General features: G+C 46.1%; 1 protein-coding gene across 1 annotated transcript in view; it reads right to left on the reverse strand.

Moving 5' to 3' along the window:
* The window catches only part of FAM117B (family with sequence similarity 117 member B), an 80,076-nt gene that overhangs the window by 52,322 nt on the left and 2,798 nt on the right, over positions 1 to 24,956 (reverse strand). Inside the window, exons 2-3 of the mRNA XM_075933839.2 lie at positions 12,188 to 12,339; positions 5,871 to 5,963 (exon numbers count right to left, since the gene is read on the reverse strand). Coding sequence (XP_075789954.2) covers positions 5,871 to 5,963; positions 12,188 to 12,339 — 245 coding nt within the window. The remainder of the gene's footprint in view (positions 1 to 5,870; positions 5,964 to 12,187; positions 12,340 to 24,956) is intronic.

Consider the following 24,956-nt stretch of genomic DNA (forward strand, 5'->3'; position numbering starts at 1 on the left):
TCAACTTCCTGAAGGGAGGCTCCAAAGAGGATGGAAAGAGGCTGTTCTCAGCAGTGACGGATGGCAGAACAAGGAACAATGTTCTCAAGTTGTGGTGGGAGAGGTCCAGGTTGGATATTAGGAAAAACTATTTCACTAGGAGAGTGGTGAAGCACTGGAGTGGGTTACCTAGGGAAGTAGTGGAGTCTCCATCTCTAGAGGTGTTTAAGTCTCGGCTTGACAAAGCCCTGGCTGGGTTGATTTTAGTTATGCAACTCCCATTCATGGTAGGTTACCAAGTTTCTTATAAGAGAACTGACAATCATGTTTTGAACACCTGATAGGAAGGCTGCTGTCAAAAGAATATTATATGTGATGCATGATTCCCAAAATCTATAGCTTCTGCACACAGAACTCTGGATCTTGTCTCCCCTTATTTGTTTATGTTGAAGACTGCTGTCAGATACCACCATTGCAATGTGGCAACTTTGGATAGCTGTCAGTAACACTGGCAGAAATTTATTGGCACTGAGTGCAACCTAGACTCTCAAACTGTCCAGGTATTGTGTATCATGAATTTGCTCATGTGGGTGCCTTGAACCATGAGTGATGGGAAGGTTACTCACCTTGTGCGATAACTGGAATTCGTGGTGTGTCCCTATGGGCGCTCCATTTAGGTGTGTCAGCGCCTCTGTGCACACAGCCTGGAGATCTTTGGTAGCAATCCTCAGGCTGCCAGCACATGCTGGCATATGGTGCAATCACTCAGGCAGACAGTTGCACACAAGCCGGTGGCCATTCCCTCCGTTATTTACTCCGGACAGTGTTAGCCCAGAGCAGAGGGGAGGAGAGTGGGCGTGGAGCACCTACAGGGTCACATTTCAAAGAACTCCAGTTACTGCACAAGGTGTGTAACCTTCCCTTCTTTGAGGGTCCCCGTGGGTGCTCCACTTAGGGGTCTATGCAGCAGTGTTCCTGTTTGGCAGTGGGTGCTCCCTGATGCAGGATTGGATGTTGGACAGGACCACATGTCCAAATCTAGTGCCTGAATCCAGAAAGGTTTGAATTGCGTAATGTGCGAAAGTATTGGCTGAAGCCCATGTTGCTGCTCTGCAGATAATGTCCATGGGTAGATCCTTCAGGAAAGCAGTCATGGTAGATACTGATCTTGTGGAGTGCACCCGTACGACTGTCGGTGGCTGTCTGTTTCTGAGAGTAAGCCAACTGTATGCATATAGAGATCCATTTGGATATTCATTGTTTGGAAACAGTTTGACCCCTGGACCTCTCCAGGGTTCTGTATCCCTTTCCAAAAATATCACCATACAGGTGGGAAAAAAATGGAATACCCTTGTATGGATGGGTGCATCCATGATATAGCTGCCAAATGTATGTTGATGGAACTAATTGATAGTCCTGTGTCCTGCACGTGGAGGATTACTCTAGTATGTCCGATAACCCTGCCCTGTATGGATCCTGTGCATGAACTGAATTCCAGGCTGCAAATCGGCCCCACTTCTGCAGGTAAGTCCATCTCATAGCAGGTCTCCTGGGTTGATCAAGACATCTCTGAGCCTTCCAGACAGCGTCAGCTTGCTGTCAGAGCCAAGAAGCATCCAGACTCACAGGTTTAGTATGTGGAGCCTGGGGTATGGTATGCGCCCTTTGTCTAGAGTTAAAAGAGCTCGTACCAGGGGAAACTTGTACGGGTGACGTGTGCTGAGCTGCAGTATGGTAGGGTACCAAATTTGTCTCTGCCAATTGGAGGCTACTAGTATGACCGTTGCTGCATCCTGTTTGATCTTCAGTACCGTTTGTTGTATGAGATGTATAGGTGGAAATGCGTATGCCAATGGGAAGTCCCAGCATACTACAAATGCGTCAGAGATCACGGTCCAATGCCCTCCCTGGGACAATATAGAAGGCATTTGGAATTGATGTGCGTTGCAAGTAAGTCCACTATCAGATAATTCCATTTCCTGAAAAGGTTGCTTATGATGGATTCGTTGATCTCCCATTCATGGTTCTGTGGGAATTGTCTGCTGAATGCATCTGCGCTAGTACACTGTCCTTGCCTGGCAAATGTATTGTGTTAGGCATGATGTTGTGTATAATACACCACTGCCATAGTTTCATTGCTTCTGCACACAGGCTGCGAGGCCCCATGCCCCTGTCGGTTTATGTAATGTTGTAGCGGCATTGTCCAACATTATTCTCACAGTTGTGTTTTGTATGTGCGCAAGCAGTTGGGAGCATGCCCTCCTTCCTGCTCTGAGCTCCAGAACACTGATGTGAAGCTGGGACTCTTCGCGTGTCCTGAAACTTTGTTTGTATCGTTTTCTCTTGGTTCTAGACAGCTGAATTCCCATTGTGCGTGGAGTTGCCCTGTAGTCTTCAATATCGACAGGACTTCCTTGGGGAACCTGGACAGTTGCAGCCATAGACTTTGGAGGGCATAGATCTGGCTGCTCTATCTGCTGCATCCAATGCTGCGTGGGAGATTAGAGCCTTCTGTCACTTTTGATTCAAATTGTTCCTTTATGTCTTCTGGTATGTACTGAATAAAGGAATTGAAGGCTTTGAATGTATGCTAACAGAGCCAGAACCGCAGATTTGCTGAAAAGAGAGCCCAAAGCTTGGCCAATGGCTCTACGCTTCATTTTGGGATCACTGCTTCTCTTTGAACAGGATCACTTATCCCACTTTATGCTACCCTTTTAGGGGCAAGCATTGTCAGCCTCCTTGCCTGGAGGTCTTTTATTGATCAATGACAGAGCATCAGCAGGGGAGCTGGAGCGTTTTATGGTCTGCTCCTGGTCATGCTTTCTAGCATGTCCCTCCACGGGAGTGCTCCTCTTGCCCTCCATCCCAGGGGAAGACTCTCAGGGGGCAGGGATTGAGTAAGGCTGCAGTTCAGGCACAGTATTGTCCATAAAGAGGATTCTCCTCTGTAAATCTCTCACCCTCTTAGATCTGGGAGCGAGTTTCTGGCAGCGTGGGCAGTGACTTACTGGGTGGTCCTGCCCTAGGCAGTACAAACACTGTTCATGCCTGTCTGCTGCAGAGATAAATATCCTGCATCTTGTGTGCCTTTTGAAACCACATGGTGCTGGCATGACAGGATTTGCCTGCTTGTAGCGCCCGCACACCGCTTGTACTTTATCTTCTGTGCTTCTCTTTTTTTTCCCCCTTCCTCTCTTCCCGGTATTATAAAAGGTTTTCAAGGTTTACTTGCGATCAATGCTGGCCATGGTTGAGAAGGAACTCAGAGAATGGCTGCTAGCGCGTGTGCAACTGTCCGCTTGAGTGACTGCGCAATAGCGCAGCACGCACTGGCAGCCGGGGGACTGCTACCAAAGATCTCCGGGCTGCATGCACAGTGGCGCTGACACACCTAAGTGGAGTACCACAGGGACCCTTGAAGCAGCAGCATCAGTTATGATTGTCACAGTTAGTCAGTGAGAATAGGGATGTAATAGTGTGGTCGATTAACCAATTAGCAAAAGCTTATTGGTTAATGCTATAGACAACACATGTTCTTCCCCTTCCCCACACCAGTAAATTTTCTAGCAGGCTGGCCAGCAGCCTGACAGTTCCAGCTTGCCAGTCCAGAACCTACCCCTACTGCGGCTCTGCATTTAAAGCGTAGTAAGAGCCAGGCAGGCAGTCAGGTTCAGTCCCAACTCTCACCAGGAGCTCCGACCTCCCCTGGATAGGGGCTGCTGCCACCCTGCACTGCTGCCACTGTATCAGTTAGGAATTCTCAGGAACTTCAGTTCCTGGGACTTCTCTTTGGATTGTTCTGCTATTAACAGGTGAGTTGTGTAGATAGTCGTCAGGAAGTCCTTGTTTTCCCTTAAGATGAGCTGCCAATACAGAAAAACATTTGTGAATACTCATGGAACAGCAGTGAATCCAAATGACAGGATCCGGAGTTGACCATGCCAACGTCCACCTTGAACCTCAGGAACCTTCTGTGATTTGGGTGTATCTTGATATGGAAGTAAACATCTTGCATTATCAACCACATCCTTTTTCTGAGAAAATGATGGTTGCAAGTGTAGCCATGTAAAATCTTGATTTGGAAATCAAGCAGTTGAGGTATCAGAGATTCAATATCAGTCTTCCAGCCTTCAGTCTTTTTGGGAACTAGGAAGAAGCTCAAGTAAACTCAGAGAAGTCTGAGATTAGTTCCACAGTTCATCTCTGCAGTACGAAGTTGACCTCTAGTTGGAGGAGGTTGTCAAGTGAGTGTTTCATGCATGTGGACCAATGAGTAGGGAAAAATTACATGAATTTTCTGTGTTGGCAAGAAGAGTCTGAGGTGGTCCCTGAAGGGTCCCTGATAGGCGAAATGGGCATTGGTGTATGGAGTGGTTGACAGCTTTCCAAGGACACTCAAACACTGTTAATGTGGTAGTTTATGTGGTTTATTGTGCTGATGGCTGGGCAGTTGACATAGGCTGATGTGGCTGGGGACCTTAGGGTGCTTTTAAAGATACTTGTAGGCATGTGTTGGTATAGCTGTGGGGCCCTGTAACAATATTATTGGGGTGGGTGGTAGAATTTCCTCTTGGGTGTTACTATGTAGGTATCCAGAGATCTTAGAATGACTCAGGTGTCTTTCAGGGAGTATAGTGACTTGTCCATATTCTGATTAAAGAGGTGCAATTCATTGAATGGGAACTTTTTTTACGGTGTTTGGCACCTCCCTATGGAGGCCAAAAGGATTCTCACCTCATGACAATTCTCCTTTCCAGGAAAACGGAGGATGTAACTGTGGAATCCACTGCTGCATGAAGCATAGATCTAGAGCAGTGGTCCCCAACCAGTAGACAGGGATCTACTAGTAGATCTTGGAGCCTGACAGGTGATGTGACTGGTTTGGCTGGGAAGCTATCAAGCACTAGCATTTCAGTTGTCCCTGCACCCACTGTTATGCTGCTCCTGCCCTCTGCTTTGGAGCTGTCCCCCAGGAGTCTCCTGCTTGCTGTGCAGGGTGTGGAAGGAAGAAGAGGGGAGGCACTGATGTCAGGGTGTCTCCCCTACCCTCACTCCTATAACCCATCTCCACACAGAGAGAAGGGAATGGAGGGGAACTGGCAATGCAAATAACACACGCACACAGTGTCTGCCATTACAAACTGTCCTTCACTCATCTCCTGACCCAACGCATACATGGGTGGGTGTTTTTACTTCTTTTACTGCTTGCAAAGTGTGTTATTTTTGGTTTTTGACTGGTCTATGAAGTTCATAATTTTCATTTTTCTCTTATGTTTAAATTAAATTCTTTGAGTAGTGAGTTCTAAAATGCCTAACCTGCTGTGGCTAGATTACTCCTATAGTAATTGTTGCTCCTGGAAGTGGCTGGTATGTCCCTGCAGCTCCTGAGAAAGGCAGAACAGGGGGTCTCCACATGCTGTCCTTGCCTGCAGACACTACATCTGCAGTTCCCACTGATCAGTAAAATGGGGAACTGTGGCCAGGCACATGTAGGGACCACCAAACAGTACTACTTTTAAAAGCTCCAGCTTTGGGCACAAGGTGCATAACTCTCAGCAGAACAGAATATTGGACTACAACTCAAAGAAGAAGCAAGTTTCGTGAGTATACTACCACCATTTCAATTCTGATAGATACTGCCCCAATTTCTTGCTGCTTTCTCTACCCCACTTCATTAAATATTGATCTCTTGAACAGTGATCCCATCAGGTTAAAAAAAATAGATGGCCAAGAGATTTTTAACAGATTAGCCAATTCTATTTTTAATACCTCCAATCTTTATATAGCATGACTAAACAAATGTTTGCACTTTCTTGAAAGCTCATGGTAATGAGCTATGTAGGCAAGATGCCTGACCCAACTTTATTCCAAATAATAGCTTTATTGACCTCCTTGAGTTGGTCTGTGCTGCCCCAGGATGCTGAACGCTTGTGAGATCCTTTCTTCTTTTCTAAATATTCTTCAGCCCAAGCACTCTCTGTCTGTAACAGGAAGATTAAAAGATTAACTTACAAATATATGATTACTCTTGCCAAAAACAAATTAAAAAAATTAGACGCAAGTTATTCCATAGGATAGCATGAAATTATGAATTCCTGGATGCAGACACTGCTGGAAAGAAAGAATGCCCTCTATGGTGACTCTGATATTCCTCCAAGTAATCAGTAAGAAGATGTCACCTCAACCACTCCTTTAATCCACATAGTAGGTCTCTCCCTTTTCATATGAACACTTATCCCAAATATAACAAAAGTATTAATTCTATTTTAGTTTCACCAAAGACACGGGGAAAAAATTGGTCCATTAGATTTAAGTGGGTACAAGTCCCATTAACTTTAGTGCTTAGACCAGGGATTATATTGATTCTATATGTTAACAGATGTTTCTAGTACTATTCAAGCATGTCACTAAAGGCCTCATCTACTTTTCAGTGTCAGATTAATATAAAACACCTTGCATCAATCTAAATTTTGTCAGTGTCCACATTACTGCCTGGCTCCCACCAATATAACTGCCCTACTATAGTGACATAATCCCACCACCACAAGAGGCATGGGGCTAATGTTAGTGTAGTTTGGGCCAATGCAGGGTACATTGGCTATTGGCTCATTCTTCTCAACTTTGCGACTCCACACTAGAGCCAAGAAATTGAGGACAGCTTGGGTCACAGCTGGGGCTGTGAGCCCGGAAGGATAGAAGGGCTTCCCTGCCCCAAGCTAAACTTCTGACCCTGAGCTGGACTGCTGCCTAGGCTGTGGGCATATAGCTCCCTGTCAGAAACAATGTGTGTCAGCTACCAAAATAAAGGTTCTCTTTAAATCCAAAGAAGAACGCAGGACCAGTGCATGGCTGAAACTGGAGCCAAAAATCTGGATGGCACAGGATCTAGCAAAATAATTATATCCATGTGTTACCCCCATCTGCAGCCAAATGTAACTCTCAGCCAGCAAGTAGAACAGAAGGGTTATTGGGTCCCAGGGACACAGAGTAGCTCAGACTTCTTGTTACAGGAACCAGGAACATTCAGTACAATCCATCTTGGGAATGTGGGGCCCCAGAGCCCGAGCTCTGGTGTTACCCACCAGCTCTGATTCTTGGGGAACCAGAACATGGTCGCCTGTCAGCCTTGTGCTCTTGGGGAGTCAGGGAGTGACATATTCATGGAAAACCATCCCCCTCCCTCAGGCCTCTGCTAGAATCAAAGACAAAGCAAAGAAAAGGCCAGGGAAGACACACCTAAACTGCTTCAGACAGGGGTGATACAATTAAGGAAACACCCCAACCTCATTTACATTAAAGATGGAACAGAGGGACATCTCATTAGCATACAGAATGGAGAGCAGCTCTTCCAAGGCAGGAACTGCACTGAACTATGGGACACCGAAAGCAGAGAAGCACTGCCTGATGGGAAATCCCTGCTCCAGATGCTAATGAACCTAGGCCTGCTCACACCCAAATTAGTCATTATCAGACCAATTCTAGTAACGATCCTATTGACATCTAAAATACTGAAACTGCCAAGTTGCATTGTGAGCTCGTTCAAGGAACATCACCCATAACCAGGTGTGATCAGTCTCTATTGTCTCTCCTCTTTCTCTTTGAACTATCCCTATAAAACTCCTATCCTTGCCCCAAGAAAACTGTTCTGATACCTGGACTTAAACTGCATCAGTTCCATTGAGACTTCTTCATCTCCTGTCTGATCGTGCTGGGGGCTCTGTTCTGCTTCTCTCCTGCCCTCTGGACCCCCAGCTACCATCATCATCTGGGAACCCCGATCAGTGCAAGCTCCGTGGAGTGGTGAGGTCTCTCTCTCTCTCTCTCTCTTTCTCTCTCTCTCTCAACTCTCTCTCTAAGCATAGCCTCCTGACCCTGCCCTGTGTAAACTGTTATATGGTTACCTAACATTTGTAATCAGCTTCAGTTTAGATTTAATATTGTAATTGTTAGATTTAATATTGTAACTGTTTGATATCTATTCACTACTCAGAAATAAATCACTTTCATTGTTAAACTGGTTGCTTCTCTCTCTTTCTCTTTTGCTCACTCTTCCTTAAGGGGTGTTGTTTTGGCTTCCCCATTCGCTCTGCAACAACGCTTCTTGTACCCAAGCAAAAGATCCCTGTAGTGCCCAAAATCCTGTGGGGTTTGCTCATCGTGTGGTTTACCAGTGAATGACTGTGGTGTGAAAGTGGGGCTAGGGGGTGCTGAACCTGGGGCTTATGAGGATGGCAGCTTAAAGTGCTGTTTAATCCAGCCCACGGAGTCCAAAGGCACATGAGGGTGCAGTGTGGCATTGCTGTGAAACCCAGCCAGCTGAGTCCAGGGACATATGAGGGGGTCAGCTTGTGAGTGCTGAGTACCCAGTCCTCTCAGACGTGCTCTGATTAGTGGGTGTGAGTGTCTGTGTGTGTTGCTAAGGTGGGAAGAACCCCATTCTGAGGAACCTAGTTCCTGCAGGAGAGCTCCAGTGGGAGGGGGAATTGGCAGCAGGGAGAATTCAGCTCCATATGAGAGCCCAAGTAAGCACCAACAGCACACTGATAGAACTGTTAACCTTCCCCCAGTCCCATAAGGGTAACCCTGATAAATGAGCATACCCCAGAGTATTGGGCAAATCTGGTAACACTGGGGCCCTGCCCTGGGCCCCCAGGCCTAGGCTCCCTTCTTCCTCAGCCATCCGAAAACTAACTCACACGTAGCAACTGTTCACGGTCCCCCAGGCTGCCCCACCTCCTCCTTAGCTTAGATTCCCAAGCAAAGTGTTACCTGACTGAATTCTCCACCTAGCTCAGGTGACAGGCCGGGCTGGGCCACTGCCTACATACTTCCCCTCAGGAGCTGTCCCCCAGGGATACTATCTCACACTGGGCACCACACACACATACACACAGAGTCACTGGAAAGCAGCACAGAACAGTAGGAATCATATAAAGCAGGACAAAGCAAATGCAAACAGTAAATGCAAAAAACAGAGTGAACACAGTGGACTACAAGCGTGAACAAAATCCCCACAATGTCACACCATGCTTTAGTTCTCAAAACTGACAAAGGAACCAGACTTGGTTTTGAGCTGTTGTGGCCTTGTCAGAATCAGTAGATTCTAAGAAATCAGACATGCAGGGCACTACTAACAGTGGCTTTTTCTTTGCCTTCCTCCTTGGAAGCAGCACAGCTCGAGTGAAAAACATGGCTCTCAGTTATGTAACAGTCGGTAGGGATATTGACATGTAGTTGGCTACATGATTAAATGATAAGCCTAGGCTTATTGGTTAATCTTGTCGACTATATGCACTCCACACCCCCTTGCTGCCTCCATGTCAGAAGTAGTAAGGGAGCAAAGTGGGGAGTGGGAGCTGGTGCTCTTGAGGAGCTTGCTTCAAGTAGGCTCTCCATGAGCACTGGATCCGCCCTCTCCCCCCATCCCCACCACACGCTGCTGCCTCAGAGAGAGACAGCGGCACAGATGGTGAGGGGGGCAGGCTGGAGCTGACATGCATGGGAAGCCAGCTTTCAAGCCGGCTCCCTGCATGTGCCAGCTCCATGGACCCACCTACCCCTCTGCTTGCTGCCTCTGTCTCTATAGGCTGCCTACAGAGGCAGCAAGCAGGGGCAGGCAGGAGCTGATGCTGGAGAGAGCCAGCTTCTAAGCCAGTTCCCCCCCATCACCAGCTCCATGATGCCACGTGGCACCCCCCCAACCCACGCTGCTGCTGTGGACCAGCCTCTGTACATGGGGAGCTTGGCCCCCCCCAGGCGACAGGGTGCTGCTGCGCCTCTATCAGAGGCAGCAACGCAGGGCAGCAGGCAGCCATTCTGCGCAGAGAGATGGTTTTTAAACTTGCTCCACTTGTGGACTAGCACCTGACTGCGGCCCTGTGCTGCTGCCTATTAAATTACACCATTTCCAACATCCCTAATAGTCAGCCCACCCTTCTTTATCAACAATAGTACCTTTAAAAACTTAAGTGCTTGAGTAGCAGGATCTGCAGCTAGACCCACTGTGAATTTAGATTTCCAAGAACTTTTAAGGTGTTTTGGCTTGCTAGAGGAAATTACATGAGGCAATACTGGCTTCTTAGACACTGGATCTAGAGGGCGTGAAACTTCAAGGAAAAGCATTTGCATCCTCTTTCTGCCTCTCCTTCCAAGTTCTGGGTGTAAAAAATCCAGCCAACAGAACATCCAGAAGAAGACAGGTACTCCCCTGAGCACTTCAGCCACCTAATATTGTCATCCAATGCTTGGAAGACAACTGGGCATGAAGCACATCTCTTGATTCCCGGTTTCTACTTTCTTTTCAATTCTACCATCATTTGGAACTGAACTACTGATTCAACTATAACCATACTAAATAATTAGCGAAGAAAGAAAACAACCTCAGATCTGAACAGATCAGAGCAGTTCATTTCAGTCCAGCAGAGTGGCTGACATGATAGAAGGCACTGCATGCTTTTATACAGAACATTTAAGGACACTGAGGAGAAGGGCAAGAAGGGGCTTACAACTGCTCTCGTGGATATTGCCCCAAGACAGTTCTACTGGTAAGCCCCAGTACAATACCCATTAGAAAGACCATAGCCACTCAAAGAACACCTCCCTCCATCTAACTGAAGATGTAGCAAATTTTTAAGATTTGGTCATGTACTTTCAAAAATGGTTTGGTGCACAAATCACTACAAATCTTGAAGGAAAAAAAGTCAGAAAAAAAATTCTAACTATGTCATGCTCCAAATAATATGAAAAAATGGTTTCCTTCTCCTTTAACACAAGCATCAATGACTATTCTTGGAGCAGCAAGAGATTCTAATGCTCTCTATAGATTCCCTGTTCCACAGGGTTCCTACAACCACCCAAGTAAGGATGTTAAATAGCGATTAATTTAATAATTGTGTAACCATATCAAATTTTAGTCATTATTGTACACAATTTTCAATAGCCCCTGGGGGCGGGGCCAGCAGCAAATGCACTCCTAGCCACACTCCCAGGGAGCCCCCTGTCACCTTTTTATTAGATGCAGCAGTGCAGGGTGGCAAGCGGGAGCCAGTATGCGAAGGGAGCCTGGACCCGTCATGGACAGACACTGTTCCGCAGCAGTCTCCTCTGCCCCCACCGCCCAGCATTGCTACCTCTTATATTGGCAGCAGCATGGGGGGGGGGGGGGGGGGGCCAAGGGGAGCCGTTGCTTGGGGGAAACCAATTTTAAAGCCGTCCTCCTCCGAGCACCCACTCTTGCCTGCGCGCGCGCACGCACGCACACACACACACACTCACCCCCTCTGTAGGAAACAGAGCCCATACATGTGAGGAGACAGCTTGAAAGCCAGCTTCCCACATATACTGGCTCATGCCTGCCCTCTTCACCCTCTGTGCTGCTGCATCTCTATCAGAGGTAGCAAAAGGCGGTTGGGGGGGGGGGGTGGGGAATGTGTGTACTTAATAGGATTAACCGATAAACCGAGGCTTATTGGTCAATCATGTAGTTGACTACACACTGACATCCCTATAGCCAAGTGTTCAAATATGGTGATTTTAAATACTTTGCAAGTCAGCTAAACTTGAACAGAATTTCACAGAACAGAACAAAAAAAATTTCTATACCCTGAGATATTTCTTCTTGCTGAAAATTGAAGGCCTGCTGCCAAACAAAGGAGTTAATGCTTCTCAAAGGCAAAAAGGCAAAAGAATGCCTGACAATGGAAAGCACTCAACAACATATCTATAGGGATCACTTCCAGCTGCCTCTATAATTAAGGAGCTATACAAATAATATGGCATGTAATATCAATTTTAATATGAACATTATTATTAGTGGTATATAATAGTACCAGTGTCATCCTTTGTAAATATGCGTGTAAATTTTAAGCAATAAATAAGTTTAGATGCATGATGCCTGATGTTTAGACGCATGATGAGTATCACGAGGCCACTGTCCCTAGATGTAGGGAGCTGCAAGTGTATCTAGCTAGGAAGCGTAGCAATTTATACTTTCTGCCTTTAAATGAGTAAAAACAGATGTGAATCTTGTCTCTTCTTCCCTTTATTTGGTGGAGAAGAGTGCAAAGAATTTGGGAAGAAGCAGAAACACAAATTCTCTCCAGGAATTCGGAACTAAAGGAAAATTTCAAAGAAGTGGCCTTGGAAGGTGAATGTGTACAGGAAAAAAGAAGCCTCTTAGAATATACACACAACAAAGCTGTCTTACCTGTGTGGCTTTATCCCTCATACAGGGAGCAGCCTGCACATGATTATCACGAGGCCATTGTCCAGCAAGGTAGGGAGCAGCAAGTGTATCCAGTGAGGAAGTGCGGCGAATTATACTTGAAGGGCTTGATGAAGGTGGTCGTGATTTGTCAACTAGATTTTAAAAAAAAAATTGAGCAAATTTAGTATATCAAGAACAAGTGACATTTAATAAAGCAAATGTTTAAATAGCCATACTGGAAATAAAAATTGGCACGTCTTCAGTACAGAGCGCACGCACATAAAAATGTAATGCCTTTTGTAGTTTTTACATTCCTCCCCCCCCCCATTACATTACACTCATTAAATGTGCTTTCAGAGTTTCCCAATAAAGGATCACCGAAAGGTAATTACCAATGTTATATTAGGCTGGAGTTTTTTTGGGGGGGGGGTGAATGAGTTTTTGCTTTGACTTAAGCACTATCAACATTCATGCCCAATTTAATATTGGATTTATTTTTAAAGCTCAGTCGGTTAAACCATATGCCAACTACTGCACAGTATATTTTCACACAGTGGTTAACAAAACTGAGCTTTTACTATTAAGCAGAAAACATCCATCCTGATGGACAGTTATGAATTCGGCTGCTTAACACTTTGATCATGTGCATACTTGTTTTTGTTTTTGCTCAGTTACCATATATGTAGTTCAAAATGAGATATTTCATAGATGTAAAGATAAAGAATTAATATTTGAGAACTAGATATTTCAATATGCAAAATGTTTAGATTTTTCCTAATATTGCAAAAATAACTAATTTAGACTCAAAATATGATCTACATTTAATATGATTTTAAAATGATACATGGAATGCTTGTCCTCCATACTGAGGATAAGTGAGGTAGTCTCAAAAAGAAATTATCAATTGCTTTTTCTTAGAGAAGTACCACTGTGCATTTAAACTTGTGGAATTCAAAGTGAAGCTATGGAACAGCAATGAAAAGCGGCACAGGAAAGGATGTGTGTGTACAAGCATTCTGATGCTTAAGTGAAGTCCTCACCCTACTTTACATAAAGGGGTGCTCTTTCCTAAGCCCCCCAGTTCCTTTTCTCCAAGGACAGAATTCTAATATTATCTAGAAATCTGAAGTAGGTAGGATGTTGGTAGGATGACTATGCAGAGGCAAATTCCCAAGAATAGTAGTGATAGAAATGTAGCCGTGTTAGTCTGGGGTAGCTGAAGCAAAATGCAGGACAATGTAGCACTTTAAAGACTAACAAGATGGTCTGGCCCACGAAAGCTCATCATCTAATAAACCATCTTGTTAGTCTTTAAAGTGCTACATTGTCCTGCATTTTGCTCCAAGAATAGTAGTTGCTGATAAGTAACCTTTTTCTTCTTTGAGAATATCAGCAATATTCTTCATATGAATTTATGTGCGACTGTAAAGCCACTGATAAATACTGGCCTAAATGTCTGTACGGAGCTCAAACCCTAAAAATCTGCATTTTTAAGGTGCTGTATTCATTGCAATTGACACAGTACACATGGGCCAATCGCTTACATCCCTACCCTGGACTCCAGGAAGGCCCTGCTTGGATTCCCTGAAGCCTGCTTACCCCCAGTATGCCCCAGACTTCTGGTCGAGAACCACTGGATTAGGTGATTCCACAAGAAAAATGTGTAATAGTTGTTCATTCAACCTGGCAACTCAGTACTATCTAAGTGGTCAATTATATTTAACATTTTAGCACAAGGCAAAAGAGCACCACCTATGATCAAAAGAGGATTAGATTACACATACAGGCACAACTCTTTATTAGGGAGATCATTCTTGCCCCTGAAGTGATGTAAGAAATGTAATATTTTTAATCTGAGCAATGGCTATCAAATTCAAATCTAAATAAAGACCTAAATATTTTTCAAAGCCTTTTGTCCTTTTCAATAAAGTCCTCTTCTGCTGTAAAGAGCAGAAAACCAAAGAAAGCTAAAAATCAGCAATCCAAGTTTGATCAGTTATCTTACTAGTAAAAGAAATAACTGCTTAAAAAGAACTCCCCCAAACATTAGAATAAATGCCCCATAAACATTAGAATAGACTAAATGAAAATTGAAAGCATTACTTCATTACTTATTTAAATCCAAGCTAACCAGCTGTCTAGTTTTAGAGATGTGTAGCAGATCCTAAAAATATTCATGTGTGTATTTCCCTAGACTTCCTATTCCCCACCCAAATATATTAGAATTTTGCATTTTATTCAATTGTTATTTAGATGGGGTGGAATGGCTCTGACAATGAAATACATTTCTAATAAATACTCCGGCACCCGCTGTTAAGAACATTACCACCACCAATTATTAAATCCTACCTTAATACAATTAGTCAAGTCTAGCATTTAGACTGTCAGCCTGTTTCGAAATGCAAATCTCCATTTCAATCAACTATTTGTGGGGTACTCATATTTTCTTTTTCTGCAAGTTCTCGTGTTGTATTACTTGCACCAAGTGCTCATCTACTAGTTTCCCTTAATGTGACCTACATAGCAAAAGATCTGCTTCCATTAAGACAATCACAACAGCTATGCTGATGAAAAACAATAGAGCAATTGCAACAAACAGCAGAGTATTAAATATTAGGTCTGGTTTAATTAGCCTAATTGTCAACCTTTTCACCTCCCCCACGCCCCCAACTATTTTGCCAACAAGTGTTCCCATAACTAGTTATCAATTAAGGAAAAAACTCATTAATAGAATACACAGGTGTCATGCAGGTCTATAGGAAAATGCAAGTGTTCTACTGGTACACAGATTTTGAGGCAGGCAAGGAGCCTAAAAATTGTAAGTTAAAAGAACAAAGTCAGAGTAACAAACTACTTCAAATCCTTAAAATCATTTAAGTGAAAGTACTTTACAAGTTCTATAATGTAGATGCTTCATCACAAATAGGAGTATTTGTTTATTCTCTTATGAAAGAATTCATGAACAAGTCCCCTAAGGAGTCTCCTAGTTTTGGGGGAGGAGATGGGGGGAGCAAGACTGGGAAACTTCCAGCCCATGAACCAGATCCAGTCCATGGCAGAAACCACAGTCAATGGAACCCAAGGGGCAGTCAGGGCAGTGCACTCCACACCGAGTTGCCTGGCTGCCTAGTTGCCAGATATGCGCTGGATGCTTCCTGGAGCAGCTTGGAGCCCAGGCAGGCAGGGAGCCTGCCTTAGTCTTCTGTGCCACTGACCATGATACCCCCAAGATAAGTCTGAGCCCATACTCTGAACCTTGTCCCGTACTCCAACCCCCTGCCCAAACCCTGAACCCTCTCTCACCCAGACTCCCTCCCAAAGACCACATCCTGAACCTTCTCCCAAATCCCTGACCTATCTCTGCTCAATCCCCAGCTAGAGCCAGCACCCCCCTCTCACAGCCTAATCCCCTATCCCAGGCTGGAGCCTGCTTCCACACTTGAAGTCCTTGGCCTCAATCCAGAATCCCATGGACTCACACCAGATCCTAGAGGAAGCCCTTTACCTCTTGCAGGGTTGGAGCCACGAGCACCAGCTCATCCCACTGACGTGGAGAAATCCAGGGCTCTCTGCTGCCCCACAGGGCTATGTCTGGTCCCAAACTGATTTTTATTGCGGGTCAATGGCCCCTAGTAGGAAAAAAAAGTTTTCCCACCCCTGCTATAGAAACTAGGAATGTGAATGTGCATCCATGTACATAGTTAACCAATGACCCTGGGCTCATTGGTTAACCTTCACAGTTACATGCAGCCCACCCCCACTGCCTGATACAGAGGCAGCAGTGTGGAGAAGAAAGGAGGCAGGAGCTGGTATACATGGGGAGACAGGCTTCCCAATGAGCCAACGGCCCCCCGTCCACCACCTGTAAACGTGTAACCAATGAAAATTTCAGCTGTTACACATTTACAAAAATAAATTAATTTTAACATCCCTAATAGGGACATCACACCATGAATTTAAACCATATTCATAATAGAAGATAGGGGAAATAGAAGGAATATTTAAACAAAAATATAATTATTGTAAATATGAAAGTACAGTTTCTTAGTATACTTCAAATCAGAGTAGTTCAAATAAAGACACAAAAGGGAGATCTTATATAGGTTGAACCTCTCTAGTCCAGCACCCTCAGGACCTGACCGGTTCAGAATATGAGAATTTTCTGGTTCACGGGAGGTCAGTATTCTCTAGCAGCATTACCAAACACTTCCACTGCTTACTAGGTGTTACAGGATATTTAGGGGGTAAATTAGATCTAAATAATAGCTCAGAACACAAAGCCAGGACTGGTGGCTGTAAAACTTTATGGCACTGCATGAAACTTGGCCACATCCATGAAATGTGGACATGTGACTGACTAAAACAATTCCGAATGACTGATGTTTATAGACCTGAGAGTTCTGGACTAGAGACGTTCAATCTGTAACGGACCTCATGAGAAAAAAAGTACATATGTGATCCTTTATTAAATTATGTAGTATAGAAGAAACATTTATGAGGTCCACTTGATTATGTTGTTTCTGAAAGTCCAAACTCCATCCTCTGGAGGAGCATTTACAATGCAAGTTTTACAAATCCCAAAGAAAACAGATTGTTTAATGTTAATAACATTTTTTTAAAATGTTTAAACAAATACGTATTAACCTGAACTCTTTGCAGCATAGAACTTAATAGTTAAGGGGCTTGTTTTTTTTGCGGGGGGGGGGGAGGGAAGGGGAATTCGGACTCAGGCTAGGGAGCCAATCAATAAGAAGGGCTCTAATATTTTCATCAAGATTCCAGCTCAGTTGTATTTCAAACTTGGCGAGAAGAAATGCATTCACTTCAAAAACCACAGAAAGTTTAAACAGAAGTGAATTGAGCACATGTTCAACTTTACTTCCTGCTATGTCTATTCTATCTGGATTATCTTTACTGCTTCAACTTCTATTTAAAGTTAATAAAGTGTAACGACTCTTTCTCCACTCTCATCCCCAAGTACCTCTCCTTTAAATGTGCTACACTTAGAACATTTTAATCATCTGGACCCATGGGAAGGAGGCCCTTGAAGATTTCCAACAGGATTTCAACCATTTCCATCCCACTATCAACCTCACCCTCGACCAGTCCACACGAGAGCCACAACTGTGAAAATAAGTGACGATCACATAACCACCACCCTATACCAGAAACATACTGACTATTATACTAATCCTAAGCTGTTCCTCGCCTCATTCAACAGCAATTGCAAGGGGAATAAGGTTGACAGATTGTTGACAGGGATGTAATAGTACAGTGGATTAACCAATAAGCCAAAGCGTATAGGTTAATGCTATAGATTTGTGAAAGTAGAAAGAATTATACTGTAAGAGAAAGACGAATTGTACTGTAATAATTGAATAAGTTGAAGGAATTCTGTTTGTCTTTTAAGAGGAAGAAGAAAAGTATGTTAATATTGATTGTAGGTATGCAGATCAAGGTGCTAGTCAATTTGGGCCTGAGTTTACCAGGAAAAGGAACATTAGGTGTTAGACAGAAAGCAATTCCAGATAATCAGGGAGATATAGCCAGGAGATTGCTGTGTGCTTGATATTGAAATGAAGATACTTAACCACACTAATAAAGTGAAGTTTTGCCACACCCTTTGATCTTGTTAACTTGGCCTTTTGACTGTATAAAATCAAGGGGTTTGAACCTTGTATGGTACTCACATTTTCTCCATGCATTTTAGCAAAGCTTTGCTGAATAAACAGAGCAGTCTGCCAAATCTGTGAGTCCTGTCTGACTTTGACAGATTACACGCATTCCGCCCACCGTGCCAATTCTTTGCCAGTAATTTTTCTTAGCAGGCTGACTAGCAGCTCTGCTTAAGTCCTGGCTTGCACTGGGTCCCGGACCTACCCGCACTGTGGCTCTGCATTTAGAATGTATAAAAAAGCCAGGCAGGCGGTCAGCCTTGCTCACTTTCAGCTCGTGCTGGGTCCAGGAGCTCAGACCCCTTCACCCCAGACAGGAACTGCCCAGGGACTATAGAATAGTCAACTAACTGATAAGAATTCATGAGGTTAATCAACTATTCGATATTTTACATCCCTAGTTGCTGATGGAAACCAGCCAACAGGAACTGCGATGATTGTGCTGGAGGTGGGGGTAGTATGCAAAGTCTCACCCACTCAAGTGCAGAGAGACACATGGAACAGCCAAACACCAAGTGGCGTGGGGCTGCAAAAGGCAGGGAGCCTGCCTAAGGAGCCTAGCAGGCTGGGCCACAGGATAGATCCAAAAGATTGGTGGGCTGTATCTTACCCACCCGGATCTATATTAGTGGAGTTGGAGGAAGATATTTCTTGACCTTAGGTGAAAGCAGTAGGGAAAAAATATGGAAAAAGCACACCTTGTTAATTCAGCCAGTAAGGCAACAAAAATTTTGTTGCCATGCTAGTACTTTGTTCATACTACCTACGAACAATCACGTGTGGCTAAAATAAATATATCACACACACACACACACACAGCTACTAATTAGGCTATTAGTGGACAGAACAACAGAGGGATGTTCCCATTAGAAGGAAAAACAATTTGTCCTCAGAGCCACGGCAGCCTGACTAACAAGGCCCCAATATGGCTCCTGGGGCAGGCTCTGCGGTCTGGCCCCCTTATGTACTCAGGAAGGCTGGCAGCAGTCTCCCGCATCCCCACTGCAGCAGCAGAAGTCCCATTAAATCAAGTCTGAGTGTACAATGTTTCATTTATGCTATTATTAATCAATTATCAATAATATTAAGTTGTATACTTTCAGTCATGCAAATGATCACTCTTATACTGGCTCTTTGTTGACCACTTGTTTTGAATTTTGATGTAGTTTAGCTCCTTGATTTAAAAAGGTTGCCAACATCTGTTCTAGACTATGGAACTGAAGATTGCTCCTATCTAATGGTCTGATAAACTATCTAAAACACAGGTTCAGAAGTAATCTTGCATCTCTCCCTTCGGCAGATGAGAGAAACACTGAGCTTTCAATCTAGGGGAGGTGAAAGAACTGAAGATTACAACCATTAAGAACGAATTCTATAGTGTGGATCAGCACAGATAACTTCATGAGACAGTAAACAACTTCAGTAGCCATAATTTAATCTCATGCTTCACTATCTTATAGGAAAAGACAATTGTAAATACTCCCTCAAATTTTTCAGGCCAGTTGTTTGACCAAGATTGAAAGGCCTTACATTCAAATCAACAATACTTTTCTGCATCTATAAAGCAGTAACATTAAGTCTCAGGGTGTTGGTCTATATCTAAAAAAAAAAAGCTTAACACCCCTCATCCTATAGATCCCAGGAAATATTCTAGGCATCAATGGCGAGAATCCTACTGATTTTATTGGGGGCAGGAGGGCAGAAAACGGAAAGAGGGAAAAGGGGATGAAGAAATGCTAATAGGTAACTGGGTAATCAGTTACCCACTAAGAATCACCCTTAACTGAAGCGGACCCCAAAGTGGAAGCAGCTCTGTTGGCCCAGTGTGGGCTGGAAGCCAGCAGCCCTCTATGGGGCTTGAAGCAGAAAGGCTGGAGCATTTAACCAGTTAACTAATTAAATGGGATTTTATATCCATAACATGAAGCTTGTTAACATAGCCACAGACTCAAGCACCTTTGCAACTGTCTACAAACCATTCGAAACAACTGCACTCACAACACCCATAATCTCGCCTTGCCAGGAGTTCGGCATACCCCCCATTCCCTCTGCTCCCACACCAAAGTTTCTCATTGTCCTCCCAATGCCAGAAGCTGTTTACCCTATCATTTCAACTTCATCTCCATCATGCCCTCCATGACAGAAGCTGTGTCCTTTTTTCTGAGGTCCCTCCATTACAAGGAGTTGGGAGAGTTGCACAGAGTCCTTGGTGGGGAAAAAAGGGAAGATGGGAGGGCAGCAGAGAGGAGCTTGAAGGGTGAATACAGTGATGCAAAGAGCCCCTAGTACAGTGGTTCCCAAACTGAGGGGCCTGCCCCCCTCGGGGGGGCCATGAAGAAATTCCAGGAGGGTGTGAGGCAACCCAGTCCCTCTCCCTGGGTCAATCCCCACCCCCTAAGAAAGAGAGTGGTCCATCCGGTAAAAAATTCAGAAAATACTGGATATGTGTTTTCCTGGCTTGGGCATCCACCGGAATGCACGTAGCTCGGGCCTGGTCAGTTCTTTCCCTCCTCCCCCCCTACAAGTTTTACTGCTTTTTGGGGGCGTGGGGTGGTGAGGGTTTCTCAAAAATCAAAAGGGGGCGTGATGCTGAAAAGTTTGGGAACCACTGCCCTGGTACATACAATAAGCTCAGCCTATACAAAATCAAGTATGAGGAATGCTCCCGTACACACACTATTGAAGGCAAAACAAAACTGTATATGCAAGCATCTAGTACCATCTTCAACGTCTACATATCCCTTAAGTTTTAATTTCCTACTAACTGTATTTTAATTATCCACACAATTTACTAGTACAGGTTCAACGATTCTAGTCCAACACCCTGTGGTCCAGCATCATCCATGACCTGGCACAATTTTAGTTAGCCAGATGTCCACTTAGCATGGGGATGGCCAAGTTTCCCCGCAGACCCATAAAGTTTGTTTACAGCCATCAGTCCTGACTCTCAGCATTCAGGGCTGTTATTTAGCTCTAAATTTACCTCTAAAACATCTTTTAAGAGCCCAGTAAGCAGCAAAGCACTAGTAATGCTGCCAGGCAATATTGACCTCTCATGATTCGGCACATTCTCTGGTTCAGCACCAGTCAGATCCTGAGGATACCAGACTAGAGAGGTTCAACCTGTAGTAATACAGTAAACTTCCGATAATCCAGCACCTTTAGGACCCAGGGGGTGCCGGATTATCAGACATGCCGGACTATCGGAAGGGGGGGCTATGAGGGGTCTGGCTTCCCCGAGTCAGCCACTGGTCAGTTTCATCAGCAGCTGAATCAGGGAAGCCGGGGGCAGAGCAGCTCCAATTGTCCGGCTGCCCGGATCACTTCCGGATTCCAGATGGTGCTGGACCATCAGGAGTGCTGGACCATTGAATGCCGGACCACTGGAGTTTTACTGTATATGCTATTCTCAAAATGCTTGCCATCTTCATTATACTGGAAGGTTTTGTTATCACTTCCCTGAACACACTTCATATTGCAAGGATGATATTGATGGCAGTTGTATGTGCAATGTTTCTCTCACTATTTAAAAATATTTGAATACCTTATAATTAAAACATCAAATACCTCCTCCTGAGCACAGACTTACGGGCAGCACTAAGACGGAAACCAAGGAGTTCTCATTATTCCTTAGGTATGGTCCCAATTAAGGATACAATAATATAGTCCAGTGGTCCCCAACCTTTTGGGACCACGCATGCGCTTTGTGCCCAGTGCCACCCATGCGCTGCACTCTCAGGGCCAGCGCCGCTCCTGGCTCATACTGGGTCCAAGAACTATCCCTGTTTCAGCTTTGCACTTCAAGTGTATTAAGAGCCAGCCAGGCAGGCAGCCTAGCTCAGTTCTGCCTCATACTGGGTCTGGGAGCTCAGATCCTCCCCAGACAGGGAATGCTAGCCCCCCTCTCTCAGAAGCAGCAGCACAGGGTGACAGGCAGCTGGTCCGCAAGGAGAGCTGGTTTTTAAACTGGCTCCCCTCACGGACCAGCTCCAACCTGGCACCCCATACTGCTGCTGCCTCTGCCCACAGGGACTATAGGCTAGTCAACTAACCGATAAAATGTCATGAGGTTACTCGACTATTCAATTAACCTATATTTAACATCCCTAGTCCCAGTGCAATCTTAGAATCTAGAGAACAGTTTGCAAGTACACTGTAACTTCCATATTCCAGGTGTCCCTAATTTGGAAACACCTATGGTACAGACCCTGGCAGGAGGAGGAGGAGGCTGCTCTTGCGCAAAAATTTGCTGCCTGTCTACACTGGCCATGTGCTCTTGCGCAAGTACACTGATGTTCTCATGTATGAAATCAGGGCTTCTTGCGCAAGAACTACGACGCTCCCGCTCAGGAATAAGCCCTTTTGCGCAACTATTCTCACGCAAGAGGCCAGTGTAGACAGGCAACATGAATTTGCAAAAAACAAAAAACTCCTCCAAAACCTCCCAAGCCTCACTAATGTGGTCCCAAATGTGCTGGTGGGGGTAGGGGACAGAGTGCTAGTGGGTGCTGGGGAGAGGGTGCTACTGGGTGGAAGGATGCTGGCTCAGGTGGCAGGGTTATGGGGCAGGCAGGTGGCAGGGTGCTGGGGTCAGGGACATGGTCCTGCTGGGCACTAGGGTGACTGGCAGAGTGCTGGGACAAGGAACAGGGTGCTGCTGGGTGCTAGCGTGGATGGCAGGGTACTGGGGCCAGGGCAGTGCTGAGTCCTGGGGTGTGAGGCAAGGTGCCGGGGCCAGGGCGGTGCTAGGGTGGATGGCAGGGCTGCCGAGGACCGGGATAGGGATGGGGTGCAGGATCTGGGAAGGAGGTGGGGCGGCGGAAGGGGTCAAGGTCTGAGTGGTAGGTAGGGTGCAGAAGCAGGCTGGATGTAGGGTGTCTGGCCAGGGGGAGGGAGCAGGAGCAGATTGGGGGTACGGTGTCTGGCTATGAGGGAGGGTGCAAGGACGGGACTTGGGTAGGAGTTGGACCTCCCTGATCTGGCACCCTCTGGACCTGACTGGTCCCAGATGAGGAATTTTTGGACCAGGGGAGGTCATTTCAGGGCTCCTGGTTCCACTCCCTTCCCCACTAGGCTTCTTTGCACCTCCATCCCCTGCAACTCAACTGAGCTGCCCACCCCTGCTGGTTCCCTGCACCTCCCCCAAAACCATCCCCCACAATCCAATGGAGTGCAGCACCAGTTCCCTGCAGCCCCTCACAGCCCAGCTGAGCTGCCCGTCTGCTCCGTATGCCCTCCCCCATTCACCTCAGCCCATCTGAGCCCTGCACTGGTTCCCTGCATGCCTCCCCCAAAGCACAGCTGAGCCTCGTTTCCCTGCACCTCCCCCAAGACCCACAAAACTGATGAGCCAAGAGCTGATTCCCTGCCCCTCTCCCCCCTTGAGTCTAGCCCTGGTTCCCAGCACCTCCCTACTCCTGCAGCCAAACTGAGCTGCTATGCCACACACACACACCCACCCCAGAACTCCCCACTCTGAAACCCAGCTGAGCTCAATTTCCCTGCACCTTCCCCCAAACCATGCAGACATGCTGAGCCAGAGCTGATTTCCTGCCTCTGCCTTCCTCCCTCCCCTTGGCTGTGTCTACATTGGAACGATCTTGTGCCAAAGCGGCCGCTCTTGCACAAAAATTTGCTGCCTGTCTACACTGGCCGTGTGCTCTTGCGCAAGTACACTGACGTTCTCATGTATGAAATCAGGACTTCTTGCGCAAGAACTACAATGCTCCCGCTCAGGAATAAGCCCTTTTGCACAACTATTCTTGTGCAAGAGGCCAGTGTAGACAGGCAACATGAATTTCTTGCACAAGAAAGTCCTATGGCTAAAATGGCCATCAGCACTTTCTTGGGCAAGAGAGCATCCACACTGCCATAGATGCTCTTGTGCAAAAGCACAGCTCGCACATGGCAGTGTGGATGCGTTCTTGCACAAGAACTCTTGCGCAAGAAACAACCAGTGTAGACATAGCCTAAGAGTTTCCTCACATGAGCAAAATGAATTTTGTGTTGTGCACCAGTACTGAGTTCATGTGGCTTGTTTGGATGTGCCACACAAGTTATTAATAAATATTTTTAAACCTCTACCTTTTCTCTCTGCTGCCATGTCTCCTCCCCTTGCTCCATCAGCTCCCCTGGTGCCTGCTCCCCCCCCCCCAACTCCTCACCCTCCTCTGCTGTCCTGACTCCTGCTCTTCTCACTGCCCTCAGCCCTCCTGCAACCTGCCCCCCCTCCACCAGCCCTTCTCTCCCCCCCCCCGTGCCCACTCCTCCAGTAGCCCCATTCTGATCATGTGAGCTACCCCTCCTCATCCCCTCTTCTAACACCTCCCTCTACAAACCTGCCCTGAGTCTCTCCTCTGATACTGGTCCCTCCCCTGCAGGTGTCTGCCCTTCTGCTTCACCCTCAGAATCCCTTGGCACCTGCACCTTCTCTTACCCCTGCACCCTCCCTCTTCCCTCACTTCCCCTGCCCCCTTTTTCCCTGATGCCCACCCCTCACCACCTTCTGCCCCCATTCTCCTCATGCCCTTGTGCCCTCTAACATGACTTGCTCCATCCCGGCCTTCCTCATGCCCGCCCCTTCTTTCAAGCCTTCTACTAGCACCTCCCCTCACCTCTCTAGCCCCCAATACCCTTACCCTCTCCCCTCCCAGCATCACCCTGTCCCCCTCCCACTGACACCTCCCCTCCTGCCTTTTTACTCATTGTCTGCACTTGGTCCCCTGCCATTTGTCTCTCCTCCACCCCTGTCCCTTTGGTGCCTTCCCCTTCCCCTCCGCCTCCGCACAAGCACCTTCTTCTCCCAGCCCTTCCCCTTCCCCTCTGCACAAGCCCCTTCCCTCCCTCTCCCTCTCCCATACCTTCTGCCTTTCACTTTGCGGGGCTGGAGTCTGTGCTCTGTCCCTGGACTCCGAACCTACAACTCAGCCATGTGGCACAACACAGCACCGAGCAGGTTTAAAATCCCAGGCCGTGACGTTACATCACATCCGGGCGTCTCCCCACCCACTGGTTTGAGCATGCTGTGCAAGGCAGCAGCAGCCAGCAAGGGGGAGCTCAGAGAAGGATGCGCACGGCAGGGACAGGACCAGGAC

The sequence above is a fragment of the Pelodiscus sinensis genome, chromosome 7 (genome assembly GCF_052426305.1).
Source record: "Pelodiscus sinensis isolate ZL-2025 chromosome 7, ASM5242630v1, whole genome shotgun sequence".
NCBI lineage: Eukaryota > Metazoa > Chordata > Testudines > Trionychidae > Pelodiscus > Pelodiscus sinensis.